The sequence below is a fragment of the Amblyomma mixtum genome, chromosome 3, assembly GCF_055824585.1.
Source record: "Amblyomma mixtum isolate Tamu chromosome 3, ASM5582458v1, whole genome shotgun sequence".
NCBI classification, from domain to species: domain Eukaryota; kingdom Metazoa; phylum Arthropoda; class Arachnida; order Ixodida; family Ixodidae; genus Amblyomma; species Amblyomma mixtum.
Genome location: NC_143014.1, coordinates 62833803 through 62851271, shown reverse-complemented (window position 1 = coordinate 62851271; position 17469 = coordinate 62833803). Strand labels below are relative to the sequence as shown.

Genomic DNA, 17469 nt, shown 5'->3' with positions numbered 1-17469 from the left:
TGTGTGTTGTGCCTAGGCAACTTTTTGAGTAGTACAGTCGCGGGTAAAAAAGATTAGCACACACGACGGAACACCAGAGTGCCGGGATGACAACGCGTGGCGCTGCGGGTGGCGAAGAGGCTGATAACGAGAGTGCCGGGCCGTTCCCATTCTACAGTATTAGGGGGGTTCAGTGGACTGTCACGGACAGCAAAATTACTGGCTAAAAGCAGCGCTATCATCTATTGTTCCCGCGAGTTCCTTTTGACAAACCATCGCGGACATAAAAAAACAGTAATAAAAAGGAGCAATCATTGCTCATGATAACCGAGCCAAAATAAATGCCGCAAGCACAGTCACGTAGGGTCGGCACTTCAACGCTCGGGCGGTGCACGCTTGATAAAGCTTACTTCCTGCCGTCCCCCCCCTAGGCTGCAAACATGGAAGCGGCCCGTTAGGCAGGTCTGCGTACCGCAGCGCCGCGTGGTGAGATATACGAATTCTAATCGCCAGTGATCTGTGCTAATATTTTTTGCTCGCGACTGTACAAGAAGAAACAATGGCCACCATTGTCGCCATGGCACATTAAACTTTCCTGTTACCTAGGGACTTTGCCAGTATTGGGGCAATTGGATTATGCCCGTTTCTTATAACGGGACTGTCGTCGAGGGCTCAGTAATTGTTCTCGAGTGCTCAGGGCCAAGCTTCTTTGGATGCGACTTTATATCAAAACTCAGCAACGGAAGGTCGCCAGTCCTCAACGTCGTGGCGAAGCTGGAGGAGAGCCCAGGAAAGAACTGCACATCAGCCGTGGATGATGTGATCTCGGACTTCGAAGGCGTCTTCAGCGCAAAAATTGTGCCTGATAGACGGACCGCCAGTGCACCTCCAACTTAAAGAAGCCGCACCAAAATTCCGTAAGGCTTGTTTTCATACATTTGCTTGATGCGACAAGGTATCCAAAGAGGTTGAAAGGCTTGAAACCGTCGGAGTGCTGTCCCCTAACACAAGCAGAGTAGGCGACACCGATTGTGCTGATACTGAAACGTGATGTCACTGTTAGAATCTGCGCAGATTGCAGAGTAACCCTAAATTCTGCATGCGAGCTGGAGCAATGCCTGATACCTGTTATTGATGACATTTTTGCGTCTTTGAATGGTGGCGAGCAGTTCAGCACGCTTGACCTGCGTGACACCTGTAATGAAATCCCTCTGGATGACAAGTCCAAGAAACTGTGCGTAATCAATACGCACCGCGGATTGTTCCGCTGCAATCGTTTGCCTTTCTATATTGCTTCCGCACCAGCTATTCTCCCGCGGAAAATCGACACTGTCTTGCAGGGCTCAGCAGGTGTCCAGACTACCTCGACGATATTGTGGTATCGCAAAAACGTGGAGGGACATTAAGGCTTGTGCGCCAGCGTTTCCGAGAGCACGGGGTTAAGCTCAGATTGGACAGATGTAAATTTCGCCAGGCATAAGTTTCCTACTTAGGTCACCGATTCGACCGTGAGGGTTTACATCCGACGGAGTGGCATATCGAAGGAATCGTGCAAGCTCCCAGTTTTGATGTGCAGGAGCTGCACGCATTTCTGCGCATGATTACATTTTACGCAAAGTTTATCCAAACTTATCATCCGTCCTTGCACCTTTGTACAAGCTATAAAAGAACACACGATTGGTGTGTGAACACGAGCAGGAGGCAGAATTTTTTGCAAGCTAAACAAGGCCTTCGTCGTGGAGGGGTACTTACCCATTCCAGTCCGGCTGTAGCCCTTAAGTTGGACGGGGACACGTCCCAACGCGGGATTGGCACCGTACTATTGTATGGTAAGGTGAAAAAGTCCACAGCCTTCCTTTCGCGTATCTTAACAAATGCTGAACGGAATTACTGGCAACTTGAACGCGAAGCCCTTGCCCTTGTATTAGGCGTAACAAAGTTCGGGTATTTTCTCGTAGTTCGGGCGTGCACACTTACCGACCATCAGCCTCTCCTGGGATAGCTGCGCAAGCAGACATGCCAACGCGGGTACCACACGACAAAGGAGAAGCGCGCGGTCCCTCGAGCAGATACCTCACGGCCAGCGGTTGCATCACCGACTAATTCGTCAACGGCGCAAGGAGAAAGGAACTGTCCGCAGCAGGAGGAGCCAGAAAACTCATCTATGCAGCCACCATGCACGCCGCGGAAATTGCAACGTTCCAAGCGCCTAAAGGAGCGCATACTGCGACTTTATTATTAAGGGAACAGAAATGTTGCAGGCGTCCCACCTTATCACTTGGCAAACGCTCAATCTGGGTGCCTCTCACGCATTTTCTCGATCTGCTCCTGAACCTTTACCGATCATGCTGTACAAACCGGCTGATGTGTACGAATAAAGAATTCCTATCCCGGACATCCATCTGTGTTCCACGGAAACACGGCACGAGCAATGCGCATACCAGATATGTAACAGAATGTAGTGTGAAAGTGCCTGTGTGATGGCCTTTCTATTTCTGTGGTTTCATCTTTGGCAGTGCCCTAATATTCCCGGTGGACTCGCCTTACCATTTGCCGCATTGCATGAATGGCTTTGAAAAAAATCTCTGCCGTTTGTGCTACGTTGAAGGCCGCTTTCAGCAGTCCGTGTACAGGCACGTACGAGCGGTCACTGCGTTGCGAACACTCCGAGGACAAGCGCCATCACGTGTCTCACGAAACGTGTTATTGTTATGATGGCGACCAGAATAACGCTCTTAATGCTCAAAAGATTTTGAAAATATTTCACTAGCTTCCAGACCACACGTAGATGAAGACCTTACTCGTGGACTGTATTTTTAATGCAGGAATGCAATTAACTGCTACATTTTCACGTCTCTGTCCGGATATTTTTGTCCGCCTGTCCGTCTGTCCGCCCAGACAACGAGAGTACTCGAGCAGATAAAATCCTCGCGGAAAGGTGCAGGTTTAGGTGGGATTCGACTCAACGCCCGTGAAGTTCCAGTATGGTAAGTGCACGCACAGGCCTTTTGTGCCGACGCGAGCCGACAGTACTGCCACTGCTGGCACCTGACTGCTGCTACTGATATGGAACGAGGAGGAGGAGGAAAGTGTACGGGCCTGACCACAGGCTTCCACTGGACCGTTATCACTGCCGCTTGCAGATAGAGCAGCCATGGCCACCAAAGCGACTGCTGCAGCAACAGGTACCCCCGAAAACCACCACCTCATCTGAGAAGCTTTTGGTGAAGTTTTTTTAAAAGGCCACTGCACCGTTCAGGTATCGTGAGAACAGCTGCAGCCTACCTTATCAATGAGGCTGATGAGACTCATGTGAGCTTCCCGTCCGTGCAGCTGCGATGCAAATAAGTTGCTTTCGTGAATAACACGTGACCTGCGTGTCTGTGTTTTTCACAAACTTTGCATATTTTCGCGAAATTTCTACTTAACCCATTACGTCTCAAACTGTTCTGCAACAAGAAAGATACAAAATACCGAGTTTTACAGTTTGGTTTTTTGATCTGAGTTTAGGAAGAGCATAAATGACTGAAACAGTGAGAAACTGAACTTTTTTTGTTCACGAAACACTAAAAAAATGATTAAAAAATGCAAAAAAATTTCGCCTTCGCTGCAGTATATTTGCCGCAGTTTCGTGTCGCGGCACATCTCTCTTTAGAGTTCCTGGTAATGCGACGGCCGCTTGATGCAAAGCGTGCGTTGCTTATCAACCGGCCGCGGTAGGGCCTGAAGCGTTCATCTGAAAAGTTCACTTTCACCCGTTGTTTACAAAAGTTGAAAGTAATAGCTGGTGCGAGGGAGCAGGTCTAGAACCGGAAAGGTTGCATTGGTATGCTACTCTCTAAACAGCGCACCAAGCACTGCTGCACACCACAGTCTTCGCATCACGTTCGGGTTTCTTTTCGCACGCTTCTCGTTTTTTCACCCTCCGACCGGTTTGAAGCAAATGAAGCAGCGGCGTGTAGATACCGCGGAGAGCGATACCCATAGACCTGGCGCCTGATGGTCGCGCACACTTCCTTCTTTGTTTGCGTGGCTGAAGATTTTCAGCCATCCGAATCTCTACTGCGTTCAGCCTGAAGTCCAAATAGTTTATAGTTTACAGGATTTTAACGTCCCAAAGCGACTCAGGCTGTTAGGGATGCCGTAGTGAAGGGATCCGGAAATTTCGACCACCTGGAGTTTTTTAACGTGCACTGACATCGCACAGTACACGGGCCTTCTGAAATTTCGCTTGCATTGAAATTCGACCGCCGCGGACGGGACCGAACCCGCGTCTTTCGGGTCAGGAGCCGAGCGCCATAAACACTGAGCCATCGCGGCGACTGAAGTCCAAATGGGTCTCCTTCATACCTCAAATCGACACATTTTCGTTTTCGAGCCTTAATTCTGTGCAGTTTCGTCCGTGCGAGAATCATTCCATTTTGCAGGCCACCATACCCAGCATCCAAATTATTTTCGTCAGGATTTGCCGGACCATCAAGTTTTTATTTTTTTGCGTCCTGTGTTAGTGGCTGCGTGTACTAGAGGCATTGGGAAAACTGCTGTTGTTGTTGTTGTTGTGGCTGAGAGAAGGATGAAAAGGAAATTGCACGGGCCTGCTACTGGCTCGAGCCAAGCCACCACCGCTGCCACGTGCAGATAGAGGAGAGATAAAAGAGCAGAGGAAAGAGAAAAGGGAAGGAAAAGACGCGCGTCGCAGCAACAACTGCGTCCGCCGGAGCGGACGCTGCTCAAAAAACAGATAAGCGGCCGAAGCCGCGCTCGCCGAAGCGAGGATAGATTTCTCTTCGATACAAGGTGCGGACCTTCGCGAGCGACGACGTGCCTAGCTGGTCTTCGGAGAGCGCGGTACAAACATGCGGGAGTGAACCCAGCTCATATTCGGTAGCGAAGAGGTCAAAACTTCAGCAGCGAGAGGAAGTGGTTGTGTCGTGTCAATTGGTCCCATCCTCGCGTTCGTCTTTTTGGTGCTTCGTCTTTATGGTGCTTGTAGTCCTTGCATGAGTCATGCAGTCCTTCAGTCATGTATGACTGGGCGGAATGGAGCTCATCGTTGACTGATTATGGTATAAACGAGGCACAAAACACCAGCAATGCTTCGCGTTTTTGATATCCATCGGCAAGCTTTGACCTTTACCGGAGCTGCTCGGAAGCAATAATGGGCAGAGCGCTTTTTCGACGGTTGACACGATTAAGGCAGAGAATGCGGCCTGGAGGTCAGGAGCAGAGGAGCGCACAGGCTTGCGTAAGCGCGTTTTTTTTTTGCAGTTAAGGAGTGCTTGAGCGTCTGCTCGGCAGCAGCGATTCTGTTAAATTAATTCCAATAAACCTGGCCCCTGTGACCGTTTTCCGCAAGTGGCATCATCGGCGCTTTCGACGTTACTGCATGAGCAACAGCTTGGTTGCCCAGCGGTGCAGCTTTCGGAAGAGTAGCCTTCACTACACATCCGGCTTCTATTCGCCGACTTAGAGGCTTTTTTACTGGGTCCGAATCGCCTACAGTTGGCAAATTGCAGAGGACGAAGATGCAGTGAGTCCACGTGATGGATAATTTTTCAGATTTTCAACTCCAAGGGGCATGTGCGACCAGTAACAGTTGTTTGAACTGACCCCGTAGCAACACGCACGCCAGCCACCTCGAGAGAGCAGCGGTATACAGAAGTAACAACCGCTCCGGCATTGTTGGGCCGCTCCGGGGACAACGCCTTTAGCGCACGCAAGCTGTTCTGGAAGGAAGGGTTTAACTGGAATAGAAATGAATGTATTACACTGGAGCAGATCCGACACACACCCAATGTTTGCTGATTTGCGAACAATACCACCACTACCGAAAGGTTGCACTTCAGAGGTGTCTACATAGTGATTCGTTAGGCTCTTGGGTTGTTGCTGGATCGTTTTAGGATTCTTCATTTTCAGCATTCCATCGCCTATCGGCACAAGCGCCACCGGAATTGCATGGACACCATTCTTTCGAAATGAAATCGGAGGCAAGCTTTCGACTGGTAGGCTGGCGAACCAAGCTGCCCAGCCCTCTCCCGGGGAGGTGAAAGGCGTGCCTACAAACAGCGCGACGGCAAGCTTACATCACCCAAGTCAGCAAAGCTACCTCGAAATCTGGCCAAAAACCCCGAAACCTGAAATGGCCTTACCGGAAAGAAATGCCTAGCGTCACCAGGGCGGGAGCAGGCAGGCGGCAATGTCCTCTGGCTGGCAGGCAGGAAGGCAGCTGGGGCAAGGTTCAGGATGGCTCAGGTTCAGGACGACCCAAACCTCAAACCTGCGGGGCCGAGCCGTTGCCCGCTGACTGCGCGCGACCTCCGGAATCGCGTGACCGTCCTCCTCTTCGCTGCCCATGGATGCTGCCGCGTGCAGCGATATTTTTTTTAAGGCGATGCTTCTTGCCTCAGGGCAGAAAAGGCTATGTAATGATGGATGGCGAAGATGCTTAAATAAATGAAAATATGTTCGCTGATGTAATGAAGTCGAGGAATCAACGATAATGTGGTCCCTGCATCCAAGCGGTATTCGAATCAGGATTGTTCGGCGAGAGACCCGCTGCCGCCAAGTGCCGAATTCTTGTTTGCTTCGGCACCAACAAAACCCGCAGCAGGTGATGAAATTCAGCCTGAGTATTTCTACAGCCATTTCTTTTCTGCTACTGAAACTGCAGCGATTCTATATCGCTCTGTAGAATATAATTAGGGCGAGGGGAAACTGATATTACACTAAAAAAGAACCGTGAATGATACGATGTGTAAAAAGTGATCAAAGGTAGCGCTACAATGAAGCTGCTGATGATGATTCTAGAGCGCTGTTCAGGTTCTAGGCGCACACAACGGACGTCTGGGGTTTAATTTTGACTACGTGGTGAGTAAATGCGCCCTCGCATTGGATGTAATGTTCGTGGAGGATAACCCAACAAAAAGAAAAAAGGAATGTATAAGCAAGGAAGTGACAGTCTCATAGAGCCAATGGGGACGTTTTTTTTCGAAGGCGATGGTGGCGGCACCTGGGAAAGGCGGTAAACGCAGTCAATCCAAAGTCCAATACGCATGCGCGCGTTCCTGGTGCTGGCGGTCGCTAGCTCGATCCAAGCTTTGTAAATACTGGTGGTTAACTTCTCCCGCGCTGCATTCACGCTTGATTTCCTAAGTACTTACGGAAACTGCTCCCTCGCTTTTGTATTTCGGTGTGTCTGTTGATGTAGCATGGTGCATGGTTGCGAGCGGCGCGACTGCTTAGCAGCTGCTTAGGGCGCTCGCTCGAGAACGAAAAGCCCAAATGATTTTGTACAAAGAACAGTTTATTAAAAGAACATCAGCAGTGACAAACTATGTTCAAAAAGTGATTTTAAGCATCAGTGGCATTGCAGTGTCAGTAACAGGCATCCTAAAAATCAAAATTAAAAACGGCATTATGTAAACCTAGAAAACAAGAGCGCGCAAAGAATATATAGAGGATAAAAAAGGCATCAAGGTAGGTACAGTATACATAATCAAATGCTACATGACTGAATATAGGCTTGTACACGACTTTATAAGAGATTCAGGTAAATAGCAGGGAAGTAAAACAAGTGACATGCATTGAAATGCATCAGTCTGTGGCTATGAATAAACACACGCAGAGAAACCCAGCGAAAATTTTCAACCTTTGACTCGCGCAGAACTCACAGTGCATTGGGCTAGGGACAACATAATATGCTGCAGTGCTAGTACTTAGTATAAAGACTCCAAGAAAAGCTCACTCCAAGAAAAGGTTGCCGGAGTGACCTGAGCAGACACGATGAGGAAATGTATATGTCGTATTTCGTGGGTTTGTGGTCTTTACTTCGTAGATATTCGTGTGCCAGTACCCGCTTTAGTGCTGTGCTGTAATACCCAGTTTATCAAATTGGCTTTGCTTGCCTACTAAACTTGTTTATTTTGTTGCAATATCACATCTGTCCTTCCAACGAGCGAAACACGTTTAGAAAATGAACATGACAGCTTAAAAAAATATTCAGTGACGTTCAGGTGGTCTGATGCAGTGAACTTCGTAAACAGAATGCGCTTTTAGGAGAACGATTTTATATTCTACGCTCTTTTATTTGACGCATCCCCCTTTGTCCCCCTCCCCATCCCACTTATTCCTCCTGATTGGCTGGTGTGTGGACCGCTCAGCTCACCGGACAGAAACCCTGAACCAGTAGGAGTCTACCCCTGGGGCCTTTCTTTTGTCCACTAAAGTTGCTTCGAGGCCCAGGGCGCTTCTGCTGTGGCGCCGCCACGACACAGGATGATCACAAGGGGCCTTGTTCCCAATAGCGACCGGTAGCGTTCTCGTAAAGGTGTGAATTTTCAGCACTTTATAACGAACTCGGCTGGCTACTCCCCAATTTTGTGGAACAAAACTGTTTACGCTAACTGGCTACAACAGAAACGCACCCGTTGAAGCGTGCGATGTGCTTGACTTCTTTAGATGTTTGTGACGAGAGCGCAAAGAAAAGACAGCGTACGGAGCTGCGATACCAACACGTTTAAAGCAACATCCAGCCATCCGACTGGCACTGCTGACTGCGGTAGCGCCATGAGCTGCCAACTTCACGACATCCATTCGGGCCGCTCGACAGTGCCTTTTTTAATAATACGTGAGCCTCTCCGGCGGCCGTCTGGTCCGCTGGCTTCTGCGCGGCGGGGGCGCCGGTGCTGCAGGGGTGACGACCTCCGGGGCGGCGGCGGCGGCGGCGGCGGGGGTGGCGGTGGCGGTGGCGGCGTCGGCAGGGGTGGCGGGCGTGGCGGCGGCGGCGGCGGTGGAGGCATCGGCGGGGGTGGCGGTGGCGGGGGTGGCGGTGGCGGCGGCGGCGAAGGACACCGGGACGGTGGCCTGCGGGGCGGCGCCGGCGGTGGTCTCCGGAGTAGTGGCGGTGGTCTCTGGAGCAATGGCGGTGGTGTTCTCCGGGGCGGCGATTGCCTCCGTGGCGGCGATTGCCTCCGTGGCGGCGATTGCCTCCGGGGCGGCGATGGCCTCCGGGGTGGCGATGGCCTCCCGGGTGGAGATGGCCTCCCGGGTGGAGATGGCCTCCGGGGCGGCGATCTCCGGCGCGGCGGTCTCCGGCGCAGCGACCTCCGGGGCGGCGGCAGGGGGGGCCTCTGGGGCAGCAGGGTCCGCCGGGGTCTCCCGAGGCGCCAGAAAGGCCGGGGGCTCTGCATCGGCCGGGGCAGAGGAACTCCTAGGGAAAGGGATGGCACACATGTAAACAGCAGTGCTGCATGTATGTAGAAACTTTTCCTCCTTTATAGCTTGACTAGATGCATTGACAGTCTGAGACGTGAGATGTCGTACTGCAGTGTCATCTCTGCCTTAGTCTTGTATCCCGTACTTCGAACTCAAGCTGCATTTTATAGCATGAGCTAAGCTCAGTCTAAAAAAGAACGCTCAGCCTTGTGTGCGGCATCCAGGATTAAACTTGCTGAGGTTCTGTTCCACTGCTCTCACTATGTCATTCTGGGCTGCTACTTTCTCACACTTCACCATGCGAACATCGACTTCGCCCATGCTAGCATTGAATTGTCTCTGTTCTCTGCTGCCCGGCCGTTCTACACCTCTCCCCGAGCCGGTAAAATGTTGGTCGCTGAAGGTACAGATATCCCTGCATTCTCTACAGCCCTTGTCCTCCTCTCGTGCACCTGCGGTTCTGATTCGACTGTTCTCTTCATTTCTACTGATGCTGCTGCCCGTCGCCACTGTTTCCTCCTTCCGTTCGCTCTTCTGACTACATGCGATGGTCACAGCGAAGTTCATGCTACGAACCTTTTTCGTGCCCATCAGCGCTTCTACATGGCGAATGCCCGCGACAAGTCGAATCAGTCGATCACGTTCTCACATACTCCATCTATGAAGATCCATCCACACTCCAGATAGATGCCATTGATTCGCGTACTGCTGCGCCAAACAAAGACTTCATTTATGTTTCGTATTTCCGATTGATCGATGGCTGTCTTTAGTCAGCCCAACGCTCTCAGCAGCTCGCATTACTCCAGCGTTTCCGTCCGTCCTTCGACTTCCTGCACTCCTCGCTTGGCCGCACATCCGTCGTCACTCACTGCATCCCCACCGCCCCGCATGTCCCGTGTCGCTAGAGTCCGTATCGCGTGTCGGCCCCTGAACGCAACGTAATTACCAAAGAAATGGATGACATGCTTCAGCGTGGAGTCATCCAGCCTTTCCACAGCCCCTGAGCTTCCCTCGTTGTTTTCGTGAGGAGGAAGGACGGATCCATCCGCTTTTGATTTGATCTCTATTCAAAATTAGGTGATGTTAGGTGCACAGGCAAAAAGCCAGAAAGGCTTGACTAGGCCAGTGCACCCCTTTTACAGCAGGGGTGGCAATATTTCGTTACACAACATGAATACAGATATCGATAAAATACAAACGAATAGGGTAGTGGAAGATTACTCAGCATATATAAGCCATTCGTATACACAATGCATAGATGAACAAAAAGAAACAAAATATAAAACGCTTACTTCTGTATTTGGAGAAAAAAAGGAAAAAGATACAGAAGAAGCAGTACAAGTGGAAAACACGTGCGTTATCTAAGTAAACATATCACGCAACTTTTCCATGGATATTCTCGTAGCATCTATGTCATTTTGTAGTAGCTGATTTACGGTAGTTAGCAAAGTGAACTTTAGCATCTGTTTTCCATAATTGGTACGACATTTGGCAACTTTCCAGAATCCAGGATGACGTGTGGTGTATGAAACTATGTTTCTATTTAATTCGGCTAATTCAGGCAGGGTTCGGATGTGGTTTATGACGTTCGACCTGTAACATTCGCATAACCTAAAGCCTGGCAAGGAGTCCACGCGAGTAACGTTTAGTTTTTTGAATAAGTCAGCTGTACGATATTGGTAAGGCACTTTACTTATAATTATTATGGCATGTTTTTGCTAGACGACCAACTTGTGCATGTTTTCAGTAGTTGTAGTTGCCCACACTAGGATGCCATGGTTAATCAAAGACATGAAGAGCGATTTAAAAACGAAGGCGTTAACGGATGTGGGGTAAGTCGGGGAGTAGCGACGTATAAGACCGATGGTGCTAGATAATTTACCAGACAAATGTTCAATGTGTCTATCCCAGGATATGTTTACAGTGAAGTAAACTCCTAAAGTTTTATAACAGGGTACAACTTCCAGTACATTTTTGTTGATCTGGAGGGGAGGCTCTTTAATATTCGTGTTTCGTGTATCAAATAAAACTACTTTAGAGTTACTGGTGTTTCTTGAAATAGTTGTTATATGACCAGTTCTTAATTTGCGAAAGGGTGCCATTCGCACGAGTACTGAAGTCTGAGCCTTTGCTTCCCGAAAAGAACATTGCTATATCGTCTGCATATAATATGTATTTGTCACGTTCACCTACGCGTACAATTTCGTTAATATACAACATAAAAAGAAACAGACCAAGAATACTACCTTGGGGAACGCCTGTAGTCACCATTTTAACGTCTGATAAATTTCCATTTATATCAACAAACTGTGTGCGATGCTGTAGATACGATGTTAATAATGATAAAGCAAAGTCACGAATCCCATAGTAGTTAATTTTCTGGAGCGATATTTGCTGGTTAACGAGGTCAAAAGCTTCTCAAGTCAAGAAAAATACCTAATACTATACGTCTGCTTTCAAAGTTATCCAATATGGATTCTTTTTGAGAAAGAATGGCCATTTCTGCTGATCTGCTTTTTCGAAAGCCACATTGCGACGGGCTTATGATACTGTAACGGTCGGTGAAGGATGTGAGACACTCGAGAATCAGTTTCTCAAAACCCGTTGAAAAGACTGGCAAAATTGAAATGGGACGATAATTTGGTAAGTCGTGTCGGTCACCTTTCCTATGTAATACTGTCACTTTGGCGGATTTCATGCACCGAGGAAAAGTTACCTCTGGGATGCAGATGCTGAAAACATAAGCTAAGCAAGGGGCGATTAGATCTAGAACATAGTTGACGTGCTTGATCTGAATTCCAGATGCGTCGCAAGATTGGCTATTTTTTGAGGGCATAAATGCAGCTACCACTTCATTATGGGAGACTGTATTAAAGTAAACTGTGATTTACGGCATCCACATCACAGCTTAGACCATTGTTGATTGTCGGTGTGGAGCTGATGGAAAGAAATTATTAAAGGCATTAGCTAAACCTTTTCTATTTAGTTCGATGCCATCTCTTAGGAGGCTTGCAATTGGTTGAGGGGCACAGTCTAACACAAATTTCAATTTTTTTCGAACAGAATCCGACCGCCCTTCAGTTGAACTGAATAATTTGACATAGTAATTGTTTTAAGCCACTCGGAGCTTCGAAGTCCTACTTCGCCAGTGCCGCATCGTTCACCGCTCTACAACGGCCTACCACCCTCAAACCAATGGCATGATTGAACTTTTCAATCGCACATCGAGCTACATGATGACCATATATGTTGCCTCTGCTCACTCAAATCGGAACATATGCTTACAATACTGCCGCACAGAGCACAACTGGCTTTTCACCCTCTTTTCTTCTTCACGGCCGTGAGCCTACTTTTACTGTGGATACCATGCTTCCGCATTAGCCGCCCTGACGTGTCCGAATCTCTGGTCCTTTCTCAAGCAGCGACATATGCTGAGGAATGCCTCCAGCTGGCCAGTCTCTTACAATGCAGGACCAAAATCGCCAGAAGCACCTTCGCGCCCCTACCAGTCCTCTTCCGTTCTATACCCCAGACTCGCTCGTGTTGCTTCGCGTTCCGTCAACCCGTACCGGTCTCTACACAGAACTCCTTTCAAGGCACCAAGACTCTTACCGTGTTATCTGCCGGAACCTACAGTGAACTACATTACTGAACCACTTTCGCCGCCCCCGGATGCACGCCATCGTGGCCATGAAACAGTGCACGTCGACCCCCTCAAGCCGTGCTACGATCCGCCTCTCGTGCGTGCTCCCAAGTCGGCAGGATGCCTCCTTTTTCTCCGGGAGGTAATTGTAGCGTAACAGCCACGCTCGCTCACTACGGTGAATTGTGTGTATGAAAAAGACGACGACGATCCAAAGGTGTGAAGCTGCTCGCTCGCAGTCCGAACGCTTGACCGCCTGAACCTTTGCAACCTTTGAAAAGCGACCTAGATTCTGCTGAGCCACAACCCCCTCTTACATTCCCAACTCCTGGGGTAGACTTCCATCACTAAAACTACGGAAAACACACGGTTGGAAGCGGAAACCTATTTCCATGTCAAAACAGGAGAAGTTACAGGAGTTAAGAAGATTTTAACCGTCAATTCCTCGATTTGCTAATCTGAAGGCCTCCGGTGCTGTGTTTAAAAGCTTTCTTCCATTGCTATGTGCATCAAGTTATTCTGCTTTCCGGTGGGAATATACCTGCGTTGGCAATAGTAAGCATTCCGTATATTTTGGGCAGCATACCCCGCCCCTAACACGGAGTGCGCTAGAGGAGAGCTTACTGCCATTTTACTGCAATATAGGGTTGTGAGTGTAGGAGATGACATATTAGAGTACGGCCATAACCAAAGCACGGCTGTACCGTTTGAAACGCGAGCTGGTAGATGACATCGCCTGTACCGCAGTCTTGACACGAACCCTCGAATGCGGGGCTTGGACTGACATTGGCGTCGCTGAGCGCTGGCCGCCGGATGTTTGCGGCGGCCGATGAAAGCCGGTGGCCTGCTGCCACTTTAAAATGGTGGACCTTCCGGCCAACGCTCAGCGCCTATAATTAATCCCAGCCACTCGCTCAAGCGGCGGTGGTTAGTCTACGGGCGGAGGTATATCTGGATAGTGGGTGTTGCCTCTCAAGTTTTGAGCGAAAGTAGTTTTTTTTTTAAATACAACCGCCGTTAATATGGGCTGCTCGAATACTTGAGAGTTTTGTTGGAGACCAAATTTTAATTTTTACACTATATTAAGTCCTGGGAAATATGTAAACTCGCTCTCCAGACAATGGAGAGGCTGAAATGCACATCGCCTGTTGTGGCCAGTGTCTTTTTGTCGCGTTAACTGCACAGCAATGAAAGCAACCTAGACTGTCCCCACCAGACCGTTCGTTTCCTGTATTTTGAGTAGAGTACATAAGAGGAAGGTAGTGCGAAAGTGCATGTGTGATGGCCTTTCTCTTTTAGTGGTTCGATGTTTGGCAGTGCCCCGAGATTTCCGGTCGACGCGACTTACCACGTACCGTATTGCATGAATGACATTGAAGAAACTGCCTCTGCCGCTTGTGCTGGGTCAAAATCCGCATTTAGCAGCTTTAAGCCGACTTTTTATGTAATTTTGAAAGAACTTAAACGACTGAAATACTGAGAAAATGACCTTTTTTGTGCACAAAACACTGAAATGAATGCTTAAAATTGTAACAAAAATTTCGCCTTCACTGCAGTATATTTGCCGCAGTTTTGTTTCGCGGCACATCTCCTCCAGCCTTTCGAAAGAAAGGGATCAACAGACAGTGCTCGAGCATGAGGGCATGCTCAATTCAGCGTTGAGTAAAGCAGAAATTTGGGCAAGTTGGTACGTATTCCACCTGTATTGGCTAACATTTTTTTTAGTTTTGTGGACAGGGCGATTGAGCAAGCTTCGAAGGAGTTAGGGGTGCGTATTTTTCGTTATGTTGACGACTATTTGGTGTTTACCCCGCCAAGCAGCCTGCCTAGAATGATAGTCGATGTTCTTAAGGTGTTTAATGAGTACGGACGTGGGCTAAAGTTTACAACAGAGGTACCCACGAACAAGGAACTGCAGTTTCTAGATTTGGTTTTGTTTTCCCGAGACAATCACGTGTGCTGGTGTTATCGGCCAAGATCGGCTAAGCCCTTGTTAAACTTCAGGTCAGGTCATTCCAAGCTTATAAAAGAAGGCATTATCTTGTCTTGCCTGCAATCTTCACTCAAGAAGTCCTGCCATGAAATGATTGGGGAGAGCATTGCAGCCCAATCAAACAGGTTACGCGCGAATGGCTATCCGGCTCACCTCATTTCAAGGGCAGCGGAGAAATTGCTTAGGCAGGTGAAGTATGGGGCTCGGCCGAGTGCAAGAAATGAAAATAAAAATAAAAGACCGGCAGTGGTTCCATATGCGCACAGCATGTCCCATGGGCTCAAAAAAGTGGCAGGCAGATATGGCGTTGACGTCGTGTTTTCTGCCCCGAAGAAATTAGGCAGGATGTGCAAACAGGTAAGGCAGAGGCAGGAGGGAAACAAAAGGGCTTGTCAGGTGCGCCATGTTTCCCCTTATGTACCTTGCGAGGTAGGGGTAGTATACCAAATTCCCTTCTCGTGTGGCGCCACATATATTGTCCAAACAGGAAGATGCATCAACAAGCGACTCATGGAACATGACAACACCAGAAAAAAAGACCCCCTGTCACACGTGGCGGTCCACTGCAGAAAGTGCAAATGTAAACATGAAAAAGATTACGAAAAAAGAAAATCAGAAGGAGACCCTCTCGCTAAATGTGTATTCCGTTGCAAGAAATGCAAATGTACCCCCGACTATAACAACACCAATATCGTGTTCCGCCATAGTGATAAGATGACGCGAGAAGTTATTGAAGCTTTTCTTGTACGTGAGAAAGGCGCAACGCGCATTAGTTGCCCATCGGTCGCCCTTTCCGAAGGGGAGATTGGGTATCTGGCGTCACATGTGGCATGAGTTGACTATGGTGGCGGTTAATCTTTCCTAACTCTGTTTATATATTTGTGTGTTTTTTTTCAATAAACCCAGTTGTTAGTCAGCGCCTATTTGTCTTTACCCCTCAGTTTCCACGTCCCGTCTTTGTTGCGCTGTTTCAAAAATGAAAAAATCAATTCAGCGTACCTGTTGGAAAGCTACCAGCACAACTGTCTCCAAATACCACGCACTGGTTGGGCACGCTAAAGAACCCCAGGTGGTCGAAATTCCCGGAGCCCTTCACTACGGCGTCTCTCATAGCCTGAGTCGCTTTGGGACGTTAAACCCCATAAACCAAACCATCTTTTCAGAGTTCTTGGTAATGCGATGGCCACTTGATGCAAAGCGTGCGTTGCTTATCGAGCGGCCGTAGTAGTGCCTGAAGTATTAATCTGAAAAGTTCAAGAAAAGGAGTCGAACGTAATAACTTGTGGGAGGGAGCAGGTCTAGCAGCTGAAAGGTTGCATTGGTATGCTACTCTCTGAACAGCGCACCAAGCACTGCGCCGCACCAGTCTTCGCATCACGTTCGGGTTTCTTTTCGGGCGCGTCTCGTTTTTTCACCTTCCGACCGGTTTGAAGCAAATGAAGCAGCGGCGTGTAGATTAAACGGAAAGTGATACCCATAGACCTGGCGCCGGATGGTCGGACTCGTCGGGCAATCTTACGTGTTTGGCTGCGAGGCTGAATGTTTTCAGCCATCCGAATTTCTACTGCGTTAAGCCTGAATTCCAAATGAGTCTCCTTCCCACCTCTAAATGGAAAACTTGGAGGTGAAAAAAAAAGGGGGGGGGGGGGATTGTCGACGTTTACCCTCGTCCACTGCCGGCACGCCGAAACGACGTCGTTTTCAAAATCCTTCGCAGTCTCGTGTAAAGGGATAAATGAAGACACTCGTCGTGTTTCTTATGGTTCCTGTATGAGGTAGTGCTACTCTTTGGTGGTGCTGCCCTTCTCGCTTTAGCACTTTCTTCTTTCGCTGTCTTCTGCATCTACGAGAGGCTCAGTCCGCCCCCAAGAAGTCATCGCTCGGACTATAGGAGTGGTTTTTATTTGGCGTCGGAAACGAGCAAAAATTTCACCGCATGTGCAATACATGGCCGCGTCGTAACCAGTCGCATGAAGGATTGCATGAGCCATTAACGACTGGCTGGAATGGAGCTCATTGTAAACTGATCATTCTGTAAACGGGGCAAAAAACACCAGCAATGCTTCGCGTTACTGACATCCGTAGAGAAGTTTCGACCCTTATCGGAGGTGCTCGCAAGCAGTAGAGCGGCTCGAGGAGGTTAGAGGGAATGTCATTACCATCTCAGTCAGAGGTTGTTTGTCAGGGAGCTTCTTTGCCAACTCGTCCCTTTGTGATTCCCTACCATCGTCCTGTTGCGAGACGCCATTTGTGCCTCAAGGATGGCGTAGCTCTGGGGTATGGATGTGAATCCCTATAATTTATGCCTGAGACAAGACTGATATGCATACGTGGAAGCTTGGTTGGGGATGCTAGTGGCCCAAACTATCGAAAGCGTCGCAACTTGGTATAGAGGGAGAAAAGATGCTCGTTGTTGTCAGGAAGGTTGCGGAGAGTGTAATAAGTGATGCCACCGTCAACGGGAGCAGATTGAGTGGCGTTAGAGAGAAGTGAAACCTCAAGTTCGTGCAGATGAAGAGGAATGCGAGGTCGCTGTTTTTGAAACCTGTGTAAACGGTAAGAGGGGCTGAGAGGAAGGGGGGTAAAGATGCTCAAGGGTTGCGATGATCTATGTGCCCTTTATGCCAACCTCTCCTACTGT

General features: G+C 48.9%; 1 protein-coding gene across 1 annotated transcript in view; it reads right to left on the bottom strand.

The window, feature by feature from the left end:
* Positions 1 to 17469, bottom strand: part of LOC149350405 (uncharacterized) — a 42540-nt gene that overhangs the window by 2565 nt on the left and 22506 nt on the right. Inside the window, exon 10 of the mRNA XM_089575532.1 lies at positions 8606 to 9187. Coding sequence (XP_089431658.1) covers positions 8606 to 9187 — 582 coding nt within the window. The remainder of the gene's footprint in view (positions 1 to 8605; positions 9188 to 17469) is intronic.